General features: G+C 46.8%; 1 protein-coding gene across 1 annotated transcript; it reads right to left on the reverse strand.

The window, feature by feature from the left end:
* Positions 1-829: 829 nt before the first annotated feature.
* Positions 830-17,577, reverse strand: doc2a (double C2-like domains, alpha). The gene is made up of 10 exons (XM_061090633.1): positions 17,241-17,577; positions 15,210-15,289; positions 13,938-14,012; positions 13,178-13,287; positions 12,115-12,241; positions 11,819-11,878; positions 4,813-5,036; positions 2,548-2,629; positions 1,642-1,738; positions 830-966 (listed from the first exon to the last, which is right to left on the reverse strand). The coding sequence occupies exons 1-10, from the start codon at positions 17,575-17,577 to the stop codon at positions 830-832; spliced, it is 1,329 nt and encodes a 442-aa protein (XP_060946616.1).
* Positions 17,578-18,870: the final 1,293 nt, after the last annotated feature.

Here is an 18,870-nt window from a genome sequence, read left to right on the forward strand (position 1 = left end):
AACACCAGACGTGTCATGCTCACAGCTCAAGTCCAAGAAGAAAACGTAGTTTGTCTTACCTTCGCAATTATTATACTAACATGTAAACTTTGCACAACATGCTTCGACAAAACTACACTAACTCGTGGTCATGCCAGTAGAGCAGTGTGTGTGGGACGCTCAGCACAACGGTAACATGGCTGCTTCATGCATTTAAATGATTATAATCTTTAAAAACAACACATTGATCCAGATGTTAGAGGAGTCTTTAAAGAGAAATACATTCAGATGTTTCATTAAACCAGTTTAGTTGTTGATGCTCAGCTTTGAGACTCCAGTGTTTCACTAAAACACGAGAGAACAAAAACAGAATTACTGCGATCAGAATATGTACAGACAGGGGGCGCTGTCATGTCACCGTGAATATGTTAATTTCTTCTTTTTGGATTCAGACTCTTTGACTTGGAGCAAAGACACTCGATGACGGAGAGAACAGTCGAAAAACATCATGCAATTTAATTTAAGCTAGACGTGATTTCAGTTTCTTTTCTGTAGGTTCCACCCCTCATAAGTGTGTGTGTGTGTGTGTGTGTGTGTGTGTGTGTGTGTGTGTGTGTGTGTGTGTGTGTGTGTGTGTGTGTGTGTGTGTGTGTGTGTGTGTGATTCAGCCAACAAGCTTCTTCTTCTTGTGGACGACTCACTGTTGACTATGGAAGGCACACCAGCACCATGCTGCTCCGGCTGATTCCTGTGGTGAAGACACTGGAGTCGGTCCGTGAAGGAACCAGAGGAACCAGAGGAACCAGAGGAACCAGAGGAACCAGAGGAACCACATGACCCTGCAGAGGGACTAATCGTGGCTGAGGGTTCGTGGCAGCTCATTGGTCAGGATGTGCCACCTCTCCACCCTGTGGCCCTGGTTCTTCAGGCAGTCCGTCCAGTGCCGGAGGGCGTCGCCCTGCGAGTGACAGCTCAGGCAGACGCCACCTGAACAACACGAGTAAAGATGACCAGCTTTACAGGCGGATGCAGATTCTGATATTAGAGAGTAAAACATTTCCTGAGCTGATAAATCAGCTGAACAAGAGGCCCATCATTAATCCAATGATTCCTGTTGTATAACCTGCTGTGATTGGTCCAAAAGTTTGAACTACAAAGTGTCTTCACTTTTCAAACCAACAGAACCAAGGTTCAGCTCTGAGGAACCTTTCACACCTGATGTCTGAAGGTGTGAACGAGTCCTGAGACGTTTCTCTGTTTCTCTGCTGATGAATAAAATGATGATGATTCTCAACCTTTGGTTCTGTGACGGACGATATGAGGAACAGACATTTCCTACAGTCCTGGATTCAGCATGTTTTCAGCTCAGTAATATTTATTTAATAAAATATTGTATGTTGAATCCTGTCAGTGGTTTTCACATAAGTGAGATTATTTAGTCTGATCAGATCAAACGTGAGTCAGGTGAATCATCACACGTGTTCATGGTGCTCGGTGGAGGAGACGATCAGATCTGCTCACACGGACACGTTCAATTTAATAAATGCTTTTCTGTAAATCAGTCTGTGATTCTTTTACTCTCAACTGAACAAGTTTCATTGCACAGAACAATAGAATTCCTTGTTTCTGAGTGTGAGCCCCGTCACGCCAGCAGCCGCTCACCGATGAAGTCGTTGGAGCGTCCGAGGTCGTAGTCCCACACCGTCACCTCCAGCGTCTTGGTGCTCAGCTCCGTCAGAGACATCTCGTAGAAGAACTCCTGCAGGGACACACAGATTCAACCTGAGGGAACGACTGCAAACAAACCCTGACACCTCATCTGTCTTTCTCTGAAAGGTCTCAGAACTCCACTGCTCCACTGCTCCACACACAGACATGACTCAGTCCCTCTGCACCTGATGTGGATTCATCTGCCGCTGAGAATAATCCCTAAAACATTTTTTATTATAGCTTCAAGTGACGTAATGACCCAGCACAACAAAGCTTTGCCTGTTGTCATGGTTACTGTTGTAAAAGTTAGCATTTGAATTCTGTGTCTTCAAATTATATATATGATTGTTATTATTATTATTATTATTATTATTATTATTATTGTTATTATCTGCATTACCATTATGCATTATACTATTTACTGCATCTTCATGCACAATGACAACAAAGTAGAATCTAATCGAATGGTTTTTTTACGAAGCGAATCGATTTGTTTAAGGGATTTGTGGTTGTAGATTAATACATTAAGCTGCTTTGTCTATATTTTGTTATTTATTTTGATTGATAAGTGTTTCATATGTAGCCTGGTTAAAAAATCTTAATGTTATAATAAAAATACTGTTAAGATAAATATGTGACTAAGTTCAAAACCAACATAATGTGTTATAAATAAGGTTAAAAAGTTACCGCATGAACTAATAAAAGCGAGGAATGTATCAACTAAGTTTAAAAAGAAACAGGTGTACAGTTGGGATTTTATTGTGAAGGGGTGATTGCAGTAATAGGAAGTAGTGTGAGGCAGTAACAGGATGTTTGTGTAAAGTGTGAAGCAATGAGGAGTCTCAAAGGGGGTCTTACCTCATTGAATTCAGGGTTGAGGGTTTTCTTCATCACTGTGGTTTTGTGCTTGGACTTCTTCTGGACGTCGGGCTTCAGGTATCTGACGGAGCCGCAGGGAAAAGACCGTTAGTTTATTCTTTGTTCATTTCCAAACAAACCAACACTGACAGAGAAATCATGAGCAGCAGCAAAGTGACTTTGTTTAGTTTGCTCCAATTTGTACACTTTTCATTATTTTGCAACACTTATCTTTTTCTATCCAGCTATTTGTTATGGATCTATTTCATTTATTTGATTTAATCCAATGTAATTGTATATTTTGGCCTGTGGACACTTGATAACTGAGTCATCATATCAGAGATGATGAGACTAGTTTTAATAAAGCTTGATGTCTTGAGACTAATTAGAGACTTTTTGATTAGAAATGACGCAGTGCGTTTAATTAAGAGTTTCATTCTGCAGCCTGAGGTCGTGTACATCATCTTTAATGAATCGGTCATTAATAATGGATCAGAGTCAGTGTTACAGTGCAGCTCAGGGATTGGCTGAGAGCAGGAAGGTGGAAGCCGAGCTTCTCATCAGTGCTGATCAGTCTCCTCTCTGCAAACTGCTGAAGGCTAATGGCCCTGTTGTGTTCAGGGCCCTGTTGTGTTCAGGGCCCTGTTGTGTTCAGGGCCCTAATATGCTGTGATTTCTGACTGTGGATGATGAGCGAGCGTTGAGGGAAGCTGTGCAGGAAATTAAAAAGCTCTGAGCTTCCTGCTGGAATCTTCCTCCTCTTCATTTCCTTGTTGAGTCTAATGGACTGTGACTTCTGATCAGAGGGATCTCGATCACATTCTGCCGCAGCGTCTCACTGTTCGTTACTGTTTGATTCCAAATGAAGGAATGAATTTAATGCACATGATCGATCTGCATGTAACGCCCAGTACTTGATTTTCTGCCACTAGGGGTCTTTCGGACGACCAGCTCCCGAAACGAACGCTGCCACCTTGTGGTGATGATGTCAAACAGTCAGTCTGTGCAGCAGCGATCGGATCGATTCCCTTCGACCTGTCGCACTGTGACCTTCTTTAAACTGGACTGACTTGTGTTTATGGGATATACAAATCAAATGTGATGAACCTTCCTCTGCCACTGCAGCTCTTTAATCACCTGATGTTTAATCACCGGTTTAATGAGGCACAGCATCAAACGTTTATCAGCTGGAAATGAGATAAATGTGTCACATCAACTGAGTTTTATCATAATAATAATGTGTCATCAATATATAACATAATACATATTCATTTGTGGTGTAATCGAAGTAAATTGAGATCATCATCAGGAATAAATCAACTAGTACAGCAGTTTATACAGTGTTCATTGTCCCCAGAGGATGAATCCTTCGATCACTTCTCCAAACTCCACCGGGACATTGATGGTGTTGAGAGCATCTGGAATCTGCTGCTGACTGAGACGTGATTAAAGGTCACAGGTCACAGGACCAGGAAGCTGTGGAATCCAGCTCACGGTGACGTCGGCCTGTCTTTAACTTATCGGTGAAACGAACGCGTCTGGTTTTTAAACAGATCATCGCCCTGATGTCAGCTGATGAACTGAGTCGTGACACAGGAAGCATCGGCCGGCTCTCAAACTGGTGAAAGTCGGACTCTGTCAGTCGCCCTCTGGTTCTGGCTTCGTATTCAGACGTGTTTCCTCCGAGTAACGCAGGAAACACACGCCTTGAATCCTCCACCAGGCCCCGGGTGATTCCTCCTGACAGAGCTGCTGATTGTCTTTCCAGCCGAGGAGCAGATGCTTCTCCTCTGAGCACGACTGCACCATCGCAGAAAGAGTAAACACGATGGCAGCACGCCAGCCTTCATCGTCACACTGAGGTCCAGTGTTTGTGTGAGGCGACGCACACCAGCTGCTTTCTGACCATTTGCTTCTGTCAGTTGTGTCATAAGTGATTCACTCACCAGCCTGAAGGAGGAAGTTAGTGTCTGAATAGTCGAGGATCCATGATGTGTTCATCACGACTCAGTGGAATCCACGAAACCGCCAATAAGTTTACAACTAAAAATGGCCAATTAACAGAAAAACCTGAGATTCACAGTTGCATTAAAAAGCCGTTGTGCTCCTGCAGGTCAGGAAACGTCTGCACATGAAGCAGCAGCCGTGATGAGAGCAAACTTAAAGGAGCAGATTGTCTTTCATCTGAAACACTGGAGCATCTTTACCGAAGAAAGAAGATGACTCCTCGGACATGAGTGTTTTTAATGTTTATAAAGTTCTTACATTTTGACGTAGGGGTCGGAGAATCCGTTGACGTCCATGGCCGCCAGGTGGGCGCAGCGCCTCACACCCACACACAGACCGCCGCTGCGACGGCCTTCATCACCTCCTCCTCCTCCTCCTCCTCCCTCCACGTCTTTATCGTCCAAACCCAGCGGAGGCACAAACTGCAGAGAGAGCAGAAGACGACCTCTCTCCTCCAGACTGTGGAGCTGCTCGTTCTCCCACTGCGGACAAACCAGAGGAGTGAGATCAGATCAGTGACTCAGGTTCAGGTGAATCAGGTCAAGTGAATCAGGCTCAGGTGAATCGGGTTCAGGTGACTCGGGTTCAGATGAATCGGTTTCAGGTGAATCAGGTTCAGGTGACTCAGGTTCAGGTGAATCGGGTTCAGGTGAATCAGGTTCAGGTGAATCAGATTGTTTTGTTGGATTTGTTCAGAACTGGTCAGATTGTTTTCAGTGTTTTTTATTAGACTTGATTTTGATCATTTGATTCACAAAATCTGACGACGTAACCGGACCGAACTGGAAACAGTGAAGGAAAAGAGCAGGCTCGAAACCGAGCTGTTACCCCCCCCCCACCCAACCTGTGGGGGTGGAGTGAGTAACAGAGGATCACGTCCTTCATCTCAAAATAAACCTGATGCTGGTGGGAGTCGAGTCTTTTCAGTCTCGCTATAATCCTGTTTTCTGCGGATGAGCTGCTCAATTTAGGTTCATCCAGAAACGTTCTCACTCAGAGGAGAGCTGCAAACGCACCAGCACCCCCTGGTGGTGCTTTTACAAAGTGCAGGTATCTGATTGGATGTTTGGGGTCAGCTGAGGGAAGATTGACGGTTTATCCTTCTTCTTCTCTCCGACCCGTGGGCGAGATGTCACGGATCACAGATCATCTGACCTTCACCTCATTCACCTTCACACTTGTACTCTGTTGTTTCTAAACTCAGTCGGTATTCAGCTCCTGCTTCCCACTGTCCTTCACAATAAAAGTGCAGCTAAAGGTCAGAAAGGAGGTCGATGACTTTTCGAGCTTGGCTGGACTTCTCTCCCGCCTGCTGCACTTGGTGGGAGAGGAGCTTTGGAGATGAGACCTGAGCTGAATCAGATTTCAGATCAGCAACATTTACAAAGTGAAATAAACCTTCAGCTGTGGATCCTCACTTTATACTATATCGTCTGAGTTCTGAATAAAGTGACCAGAGAAGAATTAATGGTCCTCTTACAAAGATCAGAAGAACCAACGTTGACAGGACCTCTGCTTAGTGTTTATGTAATATGATTGAATTAGGTCATAATCTTTCCTGTTTAGTTTTTCTGGTAATGAAAAAGATTTGGCTGAAGACCAATAATCGTAAAGAGGAAAAGCAGCATTAATTAATCATATCATCACATAATCAAACAAACATCTGCTTTCCATCAAAACACATCCATAATCTGCTAATATAGAAATTACCTATAAAAACCTATTATAAAACGATGCCCATCAATATGTGAGGTTGTTCTTCCACCTCTTCCACATTCAGCAGGAGAAAGGATAAATAATTCATTGCAACAACAGACACATGTGAATAGAATAGATTGCAATGCACAATAAATAAATATATTTTGGACCAAGGCCACTAATGAGACATATTTTGTGCCTCCACCAGTTTGTATAATTGGTACTAAAAAAACACAGAGCAGGAAACCAGCCAAAGATTTCTAATAAAACAAAACTCATAGTTATCACTTGAGTCAAGACGGCGTCGTCCTCTACAACTCGCTGTCGGTAATGGATGCAGACACACGGGTCAACACCAAAAAATGACCAACTCGTCCCAGGACCTTATTTAAGACCAATAACGTTATTATATTATTCATTATTCAGTAAATCTCTGAGGTTTTAATCATAGTGACATAAATTATCCAAAACGATGCAGGAGATTCAGTCTGAGCCTCGAGACTTTAAATCTAAAGAGGAGAAACTCTACTGGGAACAGGTGGAATTATTTCACTGGATCAAACCTCTGGTTCCAGGAGAAGATACATGAGACTTCTCTGAGACACAGGAGCAACTGGGACGAGACTTTGATTTCTCACCCATTATAAGATATGAAATATTTCACAGTGAAAAATGATGCTACACACAGAGCTGAATACGTTTACTACCAATCCTCCACTGGACACATCACTCGTCTCAGTGGACGAGCTGAGTTTTAGTTTGGTAAATGGAAGAGACAGAGTAATGAATCTAAATCCCTCGGGGTCAGAGAGATGAATCCTAACACCAACCTGCAGCTCACAGGCTCAGAGAAGTGGTTTCGTCTCATAATGGTTTAATTCACTGGAAAAGAGAGAGAGTGTATTAAGGACTTATTCAGATAATAGGTTTCTCTCCTCTCTCCGCCTCTGCATCATTATATTCTTCATTCAGTTTAATGCAGCTCAACCAAATGCGACTCACTTTTCTCTGTAAACCACAAGATATCCAGTGAATTCTCTTTGACACAGAAATCAGACTGTGTGTGTTCGGTGTGCAGGTTCATCAGGATGAGATCTGCTCCGTGTGAGGACGGGAACCGGCCGAGCGATTCAACAACACAACCGACCTCCAGCTGTGGAACCTCCTCACAGGGTTTATCCGTCAAATAGGTTCAACGCAAAAACATTCACGTAAAAAAATATATATATATCTTGTGGCGTTCCACAGGGAATCATCTTGGTTCGACCTGTGTCTCACATGTTTATAAATTATACATAGTAACTGTTGTTAAAGATTCCGATTACGTAAGCAGGTGATTCAGCTTGTTTACTCGCCCTTGCCCCCTGGTGGTGGATGTTGCTCTATTCATTTGCCTCCACAGGCCTTTGAGTCTGTGACTGTTGAGATCTTTACACCTGGGAGTGAATGGAGTTGTCCAGATGCAGGAGTCCGGCTGCAACATGAGCCATAGGACTGGTCTCCTCATTTGCATGATGGAAAATGAAACTGCAGTTTGTCTGTGTGTAGTGTTTTGTGGTGATTGATGTTGTCGGTCACTGGTTCTGTCGAAGCTCCACCACAGTGTCGTCAGTTCCAAGCATCTAAAAGATCCTTCAACACAGAGCAGCCGCATGCTCTGTTTTCTCCTCTCACTTCTTCTCTTGTCTTTTGCCTTCTGACGGATCTGCTGCTGACCTGCCTGAATTCACTTTGTCTCAGAAGCTTGTCTCACTGAAGCGTCTTCGATTCGTTTGAAACCTTTTGATTGATTTGTTTCCTGAGCTTCTCTCTGACTCGTGTGTGGACTTCTTGTCTTTGTGAGTCTTCTGAAGCTTTCACATTTAGCTGGTGAAGTCTGACGGAAGCTCAGCGTCCTGACTTCACGAGAGGAGATGAGAGCTCAGCAGGTTGTTTACTCGTCTCCAAACATAGAGAAAGTCCTGCTCCGTGTCCCTGTGTGTCTCTGCGTGTCCCTGCGTGTCCCTGTGTGTCTCTGTGTGTCCCTGTGTGTCCCTGTTTGTCTCTGTGTGTCCCTGTGTGTCTCTGTGTGTCTCTGCGTGTCCCTGTGTGTCCCTGTGTGTCCCTGTGTGTCTCTGTGTGTCCCTGTGTGTTTCTGTGTGTCCCTGTGTGTCCCTGTGTGTCTCTGTGTGTCCCTGTGTGTCCCTGTGTGTCTCTGTGTGTCCCTGTGTGTCTCTGTGTGTCCCTTTGTGTCTCTGTGTGTCCCTGTGTGTCTCTGTGTGTCCCTGTGTGTCCATGTGGGTCCCTGTGTGTCTCTGTGTGTCCCTGTGTGTCTCTGTGTGTCCCTGCTTGTCTCTGTGTGTCTCTGTGTGTCCCTGTGTGTCCCTGTGCGTCCCTGTGTGTCTCTGTGTGTCCCTGTGTGTCTCTGTGTGTCCCTGTGTGTCCCTGTGTGTCCCTGTGTGTCTCTGTGTGTCCCTGCGTGTCCCTGCTTGTCTCTGTGTGTCCCTGTGTGTCCCTGTGCGTCCCTGTGTGTCCCTGTGTGTCCCTGTGTGTCCCTGTGTGTCTCTGTGTGTCCCTGTGTGTCCCTGTGTGTCTCTGTGTGTCCCTGTGTGTCTTTGTGTGTCCCTGTGTGTCCCTGTGTGTCCCTGTGTCCCTGCGTGTCCCTGCGTGTCTCTGCGTTTCCCTGCGTGTCCCTGCGTGTCCCTGTGTGTCTCTGTGTGTCCCTGTGTGTCCCTGTGTGTCCCTGTGTGTCCCTGTGTGTCTCTGTGTGTCCCTGTGTGTCCCTGTGTGTCTCTGTGTGTCTCTGTGTGTCTCTGTGTGTCCCTGTGTGTCTCTGTGTGTCTCTGTGTGTCTCTGTGTGTCCCTGTGTGTCTCTGTGTGTCTCTGTGTGTCTCTGTGTGTCCCTGTGTGTCTCTGTGTGTCCCTGTGTGTCTCTGTGTGTCTCTGTGTGTCCCTGTGTGTCCCTGTGTGTCTCTGTGTGTCCCTGTGTGTCCCTGTGTGTCTCAGTGTGTCCCTGTGTGTCTCTGTGTGTCCCTGTGTGTCTCTGTGTGTCCCTGTGTGTCCCTGTGTGTCCCTGTGTCCCTGCGTGTCCCTGCGTGTCTCTGCGTTTCCCTGCGTGTCCCTGTGTGTCCCTGTGTGTCCCTGTGTGTCTTTGTGTGTCCCTGTGTGTCTCTGTGTGTCCCTGTGTGTCTCTGTGTGTCCCTGTGTGTCTCTGTGTGTCCCTGTGTGTCCCTGTGTGTCCCTGTGTCCCTGCGTGTCCCTGCGTGTCTCTGCGTTTCCCTGCGTGTCTCTGTGTGTCCCTGTGTGTCCCTGTGTGTCTCTGTGTGTCCCTGTGTGTCTCTGTGCGTCTCTGTGCGTCCCTGTGCGTCCCTGTGTGTCTCTGTGTGTCCCTGTGTGTCTCTGTGTGTCTCTGTGTGTCCCTGTGTGTCTCTGTGTGTCCCTGTGTGTCTCTGCGTGTCCCTGCGTGTCCCTGCGTGTCTCTGCGTGTCCCTGCGTGTCTCTGCGTGTCCCTGCGTGTCCCTGCGTGTCTCTGCGTGTCCCTGTGTGTCTCTGTGTGTCCCTGCGTGTCCCTGTTTGTCCCTGTGTGTCCCTGTGTGTCTCTGTGTGTCCCTGTGTGTCTCTGTGTGTCCCTGTGTGTCTCTGTGTGTCTCTGTGTGTCTCTGTGTGTCCCTGTGTGTCTCTGTGTGTCCCTGTGTGTCTCTGTGTGTCTCTGTGGGTCCCTGTGTGTCCCTGTGTGTCTTTGTGTGTCTCTGTGTGTCCCTGTGTGTCCCTGTGTGTCTCTGTGTTTCCCTGTGTGTCTTTGTGTGTCCCTGTGTGTCCCTGTGTGTCTCTGTGTGTCTCTGTGTGTCCCTGTGTGTCTCTGTGTGTCTCTGTGTGTCCCTGTGTGTCTCTGTGTGTCTCTGTGTGTTTCTGTGTGTCTCTGTGTGTCTCTGTGTGTCTCTGTGTGTCCCTGTGTGTCCCTGTGTGTCTCTGTGTGTCCCTGTGTGTCCCTGTGTGTCCCTGTGTGTCTCTGTGTGTCCCTGTGTGTCCCTGTGTGTCCCTGCACAGCGTCTGGACTCGTTAAGAGTTCAAGCTCCTCGCGACTCGTCAGCTGTCGCTCGCTCACACTCGTTCTCCTGCAGCTGTCACTCTGGGCTCTTTTCATGGCTTCTCTGTCTGGTTGGTGTGGAGGCCTCTGGCGTCCTCTCTCTGACCCGGCGTCTTCTGTCCCACACTCACAACAGTTTGACTCTTTTTCCTCTTCACTTGCAGTTCTAACTGAATGATGTTTTTTATAAATAGAAACCATTGACTGTATAAATATGTATCTTCACTAACTTCCTCCAAATATGTTGAAACCATTTTGTGCCTTGGACATGATTTGGTGTCGTAGTTCTGTCGTGAAGAGGAAACACTGAGTTGCTCGTTTGCGTCAGAGCAGAAAGAATCTGTCTCCTTGGTGTCGAGGTCCCGCCCACACACTCTCGACCAATCACAAGTCAGTGTCAGCTGTCCTTCATCTCAACTCGTTTTATATCATCACATAACAGATTCAAACCAAACTGATCAGAAACAAACATCATTGAGATAAGACCTGAAATGACAGAAAACATCTGTGACAATCATTTATTTAACGTCTTTAGTTTTTTTTTGTTTGGTCCATGTCCCATCTGCTAACATGGAGCAGGAGGTTTATGACCTATACTGAAGCCAGACACCAGGGGGCAATAGATTTTTGACTTCATTTTTTTCAGAGCCGTCAAGTTGTCCATCTTAGTTACAGAACATGGTGACAGCTCAGTTATTAGAGTGGTGGCCACCAACGTCCAGGTGCACCATCGCCTGTGTTCATCTCCTTCTTCCAAAAATGTATTTAATATATCAAGACGTCAAATAAAAGCTCTTCCACACAGAACGTTTTGAGAGGTTGTCTTCACAGCCTGACATCCTCATAACTCAGATGGACGCAGACAGACGTGAACGTGCAGGATCTGTGTGAACTGGTTCAAACTGGCTCCGCCTCCCTCCAGCTGCACTTGAACCAGCGAAGGTCAATAAGCACAGCTGAGAGATAATGTGATTTTATATCTGTGCAAAATCCCATGACGGGGAAATAATTCAGCGAGGAAGCGTGGAAACTGAGTGACGGGCGGAGTAATGTCACAGCAGCCCACAGCGGGGGGGTGGCCCCTGTGAAGACAAGTCTGCTAGAAGTCTGTAGCTCTGAAGCCAAATCATCTATAGCACCCCCTGGTGGCTAGATGCCATATAGCTCATAAACCTCCTCCATGGTTTCTGTCATTTCAGGTCGTTCTTCTCTCACTGATGAACACTCAGTGTTTCTGATCAGTTTGTTCAGACTCCTGATTGGTCGAGAGCATATCTGGGTGGGACCTCGACACCGCGGTTCCACTCCAGGGTCACCACTGACGACTCTGACTGCGAATTACCTCATCACCACAAGGTGGCAGCGTTCGTATGCAAGTTATTTTAGCTTCATTTCTGCAGGAAGTGGGGCCAGTTGTTTTCAAACCTGAGCTTTTGCTTATTTACATGTGAATGTTAGGACCAAGAATGTGAAGCATCACAAACACACAAGCTGTCTCACCTCTCTCAGGTAGCAGGAGATTCCCCGAAGAGCCTCGCCCATCGCCGTGGGCGACGGGATCTGTGAAGAGGACGAGAGACACAGAGTCAATCAGAGAAGAGACGTTGTGGACATTCTTTTACGTCCACACAAATATGTTTGGATTTAAAAATGTGTCTTTAAGTAAGTGACTGGAAAACTCAGTTGTGTTGTGGATGTTGGATTGAAAATAAGACGTGTGTGTGCGTGTGTGTGTGTGTTTGTGTGTGTGTGTGTGTGTGTGTGTGTGTGTGTGTGTGTGTGTGTGTGTGTGTTACCGGGGGCGGATGCTCCAGGCAGGTGTGGAAATGTTTGGTCTGTTCTGGTTTCACACGTTTCAGAGGAACCCGCGACTCGCCGATCAACTCGTTGTGAGTCAACTTGTCCTCGTCACACACAGACAACCTGAGGACAGAGAGGAGAGACGACCTTTGACCTCCAACTGACCCTTCAATGGCCCAAATCATCAGTTACTATAAAGAACACATTCATAGCACATTGTTCAGGACGTGGTTCATTTGTTTCTGATCAGTTTGGTTTTCATTTGTTATTTGATGATTAATAAAAACAGGGTGAGACGTCATGATTGACAGCTGAGACTGACTCAGGATTGGTCAAGCACGTGTTTGAGGCGGGATCTTGACAACATGGCTCCACCCCTGACTGCAGACGACCTCATTGACACTAGATGGCAGTGATCTCAGTTTCCTGCCCTGTTATTTCACTCTTCTTCTTCTGATGATGGACGTGCTCCCCTGCTCGCCGCCCTCTAGTCCCCGCCCCCCTGGTCGCCGCCCCCTGGTCATCGTACAGCTCAGTCGGCTTCACCTCCTGATTCCTGGTCTGAATCCAGCGCTCGTTCGCTGCTTCTCACGCTGCAGGTTTCAGCACTGATGGATGAATGTAAGATGGCATCTGAGCTTCACATCTGAATGTCAACGTGATTAATGGCGGGGAGTGTAATCAGCTGAAATGAGATCCTGTGTAACACGTTCATACCCGATCGTTCTCAACATCTTTCACCTTTAAAACCCATAATCCAGCTACCGAGCACAGGAGCTTCTCTGAGCTCGTCTTCAACACTCTGAGGATTTTAACCCACAACCTCCAAGCTTCAGATGCCCTGACACGTGTCTCTGAGCCTGAGGAGAGAGGCCATGGTGTGTTCAAGGACTGTTGGGATTTAACGTGACCTTTGATTTATTTTTGTTTCGTACAGGGAAGAGACAAGGTTTATGACCTATACTGAGGTCAGCCACCAGGGGGCGATCGAGACATTTTGGTGGGTCTTTAGTGGAGCTGTCACGTCGTCCGTCTTTATTTACGATCTGTGAGCGTCACCTGAGCGTCTTTCTGTGCATGTCCTCCTCCGTGATCCCAACGTACGTGAGAGTTTCATTCCACACGGGATTCAAAGAGTTACGGATCGTCTTTGTCTTCAGCTTATTGGCCTGGAGGAGACACACACACACACACACACACACACACACACACACACACAAACACATTAAGATATGTGTTTTAATGTGTTATTCCTGTTTTCATTAAACCTGAATTAAACAAAAAGTAAACAGTTTGTAATAAAGAGTTGCAGCAGCTCGATCACAGACACATTTAAACTTTGTGAAGTTCCAGAAAAACAGATTCAGTTTCCTCATCGTCAGTCAACGCTTCTCTTATTTCATTTATTATAATTTTTTCATTTATTTAATTTCTTCCATGCGTCACAGATTTAATTTCATAGATTTCAAATGGAGCCTGAAACCTTCTGAATCCGAACTGACAGAACAAAGTGTTGCACGTAAATAAGATGTTTATTTATATGTATGTGACTTACACATTTATATACATTATTATATATTCATACACGTGTCTGTGTCTTTCGATACTGAAACCTTTTTTTTATTACGTAATAATTTCCTTGGATAAACAAACCAAAGTAAAGACTTTAAATCAGATTTACAGATGAGATTCCCCCTGTGAGAGTGGGATGTGGTGGGCGTGTCCCCTGTTAGAGTGTCGTGTGGTGGGCGTGTCCTCTGTGAGAGTGGGATGTGGTGGGCGTGTCCCCTGTGAGAGTGGGGTGTGGTGGGCGTGTCACCTTGCAGGCGCCGGGCAGCAGGTGCAGTTTCACGTACGGGTCCGACAGACCGTTGAAGTCCATCGGCTTCAGACCCTGAGGAGACACCGGAGACTCAGACAGAAGAAGATGATTGGTCCACTAACACACAACCTCACACACAGCCTCATACACACTAACACACAACCTCATACACAACGTCATACACAACCTCATACACAACGTCATACACAACCTCATACACAACGTCATACACAACCTCATACACACTAACACACAACCTCATACACAACCTCACACACACTAACACACAACCTCATACACAACGTCATACACAACCTCATACACACGTCATACACAACCTCATACACAGCCTCATACACAACCTCATACACAGCCTCACACACACTAACACACAACCTCATACACAACGTCATACACAACCTCATACACAGCCTCATACACAACCTCATACACAGCCTCACACACACTAACACACAACCTCACACACAACGTCATACACAACCTCATACACAGCTTCATACACACTAACACACAACCTCATACACAGCCTCACACACACTAACACACAGCCTAACACACAGCCTCACACACAACCTCATACACAACCTCATACACAGCTTCATACACACTAACACACAACCTCACACACAGCCTCATACACACTAACACACAACCTCATACACAGCCTCACACAGACTAACACACAACCTCTCACACACACAAACACAGCCTCATACACAACCTCACACACACTAACACACAACCTCACACACAGCCTCATTCACAGCCTCATACACAACTTCATACACAGCCTCACACACAGCCTCACACACACTAACACACAACCTCACACACACAACCTCACACAAACACAGCCTCATACACAACCTCACACACACTAACACACAACCTCACACACACACAATCTCACACAAACACAGCCTCACACACAGCCTCACACACACTAACACACAACCTCACACACACACAACCTCACACAAACACAGCCTCATACACAACCTCACACACACTAACACACAACCTCACACACACACAATCTCACACAAACACAGCCTCATACACAACCTCACACACACTAACACACAACCTCACAAACAGCCTCATACACAGCCTCATACACAACTTCACACACAGCCTCACACACAGCCTCACACAGACCAGCATCTTGTCCACATCATGAGAATCCACCTGCAGCTTCACTTGTGTGGGTGTGTGTGTGTGTGTGCGGTGGGACATCGGGAATCGAACCTTGGCTCGCAGCAGCGTGCAGTGCAGCTCGCTGGAGCTCCGCTCGTACCTCAGCTCGAACTCCAGAGTCCCCAGAGCAGCTGCATACAGCAGACACACAACATGGGAACACACACAGGAAAAGAGTCACAACCGCTGCATCAGAGGACAGAGACATGACACCGACACACAAGGACACAACTCGACAACACACTGAATCACAAACACACACAATGTACAAACATTTCTCATACCAGTGACACACAAAACATACTGGTTAGAGGGACTGTATGATTCATAGGGACTGAAGTTGTATAGATACAGGTTTTACCTGTTGTGTAGCAGAGGTTTATCATGTTGTGTAGCAGAGGTTTGTCCTGTTGTGTAGCAGAGGTTTGTCATGTTGTGTAGCAGAGGTTTGTCATGTTGTGTAGCAGAGGTTTATCCTGTTGTGTAGCAGAGGTTTGTCCTGTTGTGTAGCCGAGGTTTGTCATGTTGTGTAGCAGAGGTTTGTCCTGTTGTGTAGCAGAGGTTTGTCCTGTTGTGTAGCGGAGTTTTTTCATGTTGTGTAGCAGAGGTTTGTCATGTTGTGTAGCAGAGGTTTGTCCTGTTGTGTAGCAGAGGTTTGTCCTGTTGTGTAGCAGAGGTTTTTCCTGTTGTGTAGCCGAGGTTTGTCATGTTGTGTAGCAGAGGTTTGTCCTGTTGTGTAGCAGAGGTTTGTCCTGTTGTGTAGCAGAGGTTTGTCATGTTGTGTAGCAGAGGACTCACGTGTTTAATGCAGTTTTTTGAAATGCTTTTTCTTTATGATTCCGCCCACTTGCAGTGAGGGAGCCCCCCGAGGCCGAGACGATGGAACATCTCAGTGAATGAGACGAGTCTGTGGATTCTGTCTCTGCAGGTTCCTTCCTTCATCGAGTTGGAGGAGACAGATGCTGACGATCATTTAGAAGAATTCACACCTGATATTTAGGTTCAGACTAAACTAAAGAGTCTGAAGGTCTGAAACAAACAAGGTGTGAACGAGTCCTGAGACCATTCATCACTATTTATTCTCATTGAATCACTGAAGTGAGAAATGAGTTCTGTTTCCTGTTGGTCTTCTCCCCTCAGAGAACTCATCGTGTGGAACTGACTCGTCTCTGAAGCTCAGGTCATGTTTCACCTGCTGCTGCGTCCAGCTCGTTCCTCAAACTGCTTTCAGACAGGAACTCTGGAGAATTGGTCCTGACAGGTTGTGTAGTCAGTGTTTGCGAAGCAACAGCAGCAGGCTGTCGGGTCCGACTCGTTCAAACAGGCGAGGGGCGGAGCCTGTGTAGAGGGGTGGAACCTGTAGAGCAGCAGGAGGCGGGACATGACGTACAAACTCTGCTGTGGAAAGATCAGTGTTGTTGTTTCCAGCTCCTCCACACGGCGTCGGCCTCATCACCAGAAGATCTGGAATCTCCTCGTGTTTCCAAGTGGACGTCTTCGTCTTCTACGTGTCCGGCTCCTCTTCTTCATCCTGAGATGTTCGTGTTCTTCCAGTTTCACATCTGTCACGAGTTAGAAACCTCATCCACACGTCCACTCGCTCTCTGGGAAGCTTCCACACATTGTCCTGCTGGTTCCTCACATGGACTCACAAGGACATGTTACACACATGTTACCAGGAGGCTGCAGGAGAAGATCCAGAACATGTCCAGAGACACTGACTCACACATTTGTTCTCACAGACAGAACCTGCAGAACATGTGAGGAACATGTGAGGAACACGTCAGGAACATGTGAGAGCTGAATTATCTTCAGTGTCTCTGTCCTACGTGGATTAACGTCCTTGTGAGTTCAGCAGTAAGTGGATGGAGATCCTATCTGGACCAGAACTGAATCTGTAAACACACCAACGTGCAACAAACTAATCGAGTGGTGACAAAAAGAGAATAACGATATGATTGGTGTGAAAAGCAAAAAGACGCAGAAGCTTCCGAACACAGACACACAAACACACACACACACACACACACAGACACACAGACACACAAACACACACACACACACAACGACAGCGAGGCTCACTGCAGTCGTCGCTGTCGGAGCTGTTCATCTCCACCGACGTGTCCACGCTGCTGGTCAGAGACAAGGAGCCCCCCCCAGCGGGCCGGCCATGGGCCATCAGGGGGGACAGGAGGTGAGCCCCCCCCATCCTGGAGGCCCCAGGGCTGAGGGCCCGAGGGGAGGAGGCGGGGATGGGGAAGGAGGCGGGGCTCGGGGAGGTGGGGTTGGGGGAGGTGGGAGACAGGCGGGGGAAGTAGGCGGAGATCTGCTGGATGGGTCTGATTGGTCCGGGGCAGACGTCGATGGCCATGTGTTCCTGGATGGAGATGCTGAGCTTCTTTCCTCTCCGCACCGTCATAGAGTCTGAAAGGAGAACACGTCCAATCAGGATCTGGATCAGCTTCATCAGCACAGGAAGACAAACACTAACGAGTCGAGCTTCACTTTAAACTTTAGTGGTCAATCAGTTTAGTTTCACTTAAGTTAGTTAACGATATATAGTATATTTTAGCCAATAGATCTTTTGAACATGGTTATAAAACATGATGACATCTTAAAAGCTTAAGGCGTCTCGACTCTTAAGGCTCCTTTATGCTTCTGCGTTTTTTCGGATACGGACAGATAGGACCGCCCTCTCCGAGCGCCTCGGAGAGCTTTTCGTGCACCTCTGATTTTTCTAACTGTCCGTGTTTATTTCGGAGACCCAACGGACAGACCTTGGCTGTGATTGGTCCGCGAACGACATCATTTCCGTACGACGTCATTTCCGTATTTCACATTTCCGGACCTCAAACTTCCTGCTTCCTTCCCTGTCACAACAAACCCAAACACAACTATGATTCTACGATTAATGTGACGTGTGTGTTAAGCCAGCGGAGTTGTCCGGCTGACGGTGGCTCGTTAGAGCACTGACGGCATGTGTGCACGGTCACATACGGTTATAAGGAGCTTTCAAAACGGCGCTAGTGGGCTAGGCTAGTTGGCTAGCAACCATGCTAACTAGGATGGTAACAGTGCAAAATCCCGCTGTCACGACTTTAATTCCACTTCTATCATGACACTGTTTCTACAATACCGTGTAAAATTTCTACAATAACACTGGGTAGTAGTAGTTAGTGTCGGGAGTCCCTGCTGACTGTGTGTGGAAGCTGGGGGGTAGCTAGCTAGCTCCGTGTAGTTGCATTAGCTGTTGCTAATCCCACAGCTTCAAACTGTGGGATTAGCAACACAGTTCGGAAACAAGACCGGGGAACCGCTGCGCTAAGAAACGATTACATCAGCATTTTGACCTGCTGGGTGTCACTTTATTTTATTTAGTTGCCATCGTAGCCTACACTGTGTGCAAGTGGGGAGTAAGTAAATAAACAGCGTGGACAAAGTGTCCGTCCGATCCGTCCGTTCGTCCGTCCGTAACGGATTCGTAGGAGCATACTGGAGCCTTTATGCTCAGACTCTTTGACACTATTCCAGGTGTTATTTGTTAGAATACTTGTTGACCTGTACAATGAGGGACCCCGTTGTGTGATGTCATGATATCTCTAGTTTTGGGGTCCCACCTCCCCCCTGTAAAACGTCGGGGGGGGGAACAGATGGTCAGGTGACAAGTGAAGGAAGCCAGTAAAGCCCAGTTTAATCTCAGAGCAGGTGATGA

The sequence above is a fragment of the Limanda limanda genome, chromosome 17 (genome assembly GCF_963576545.1).
Source record: "Limanda limanda chromosome 17, fLimLim1.1, whole genome shotgun sequence".
In the NCBI taxonomy this organism is placed as follows: Eukaryota; Metazoa; Chordata; class Actinopteri; order Pleuronectiformes; family Pleuronectidae; genus Limanda; species Limanda limanda.

What these genes read in the sequence shown, in the direction of transcription:
- doc2a (XM_061090633.1), bottom strand. Translation starts at nt 17,577, where the DNA reads ATGACGGTGCGGAGAGGAAAGAAGCTCAGCATCTCCATCCAGGAACAC. An exon ending in ATGCACAGAAAGACGCTCAG is followed by an intron (nt 12,242 to 13,177) that starts GTGACGCTCACA and finishes CTCTGTCCTCAG; the next exon opens with GTTGTCTGTGTGTGACGAGG. An exon ending in GCCTGGAGCATCCGCCCCCG is followed by an intron (nt 11,879 to 12,114) that starts GTAACACACACA and finishes TCCTCTTCACAG; the next exon opens with ATCCCGTCGCCCACGGCGAT.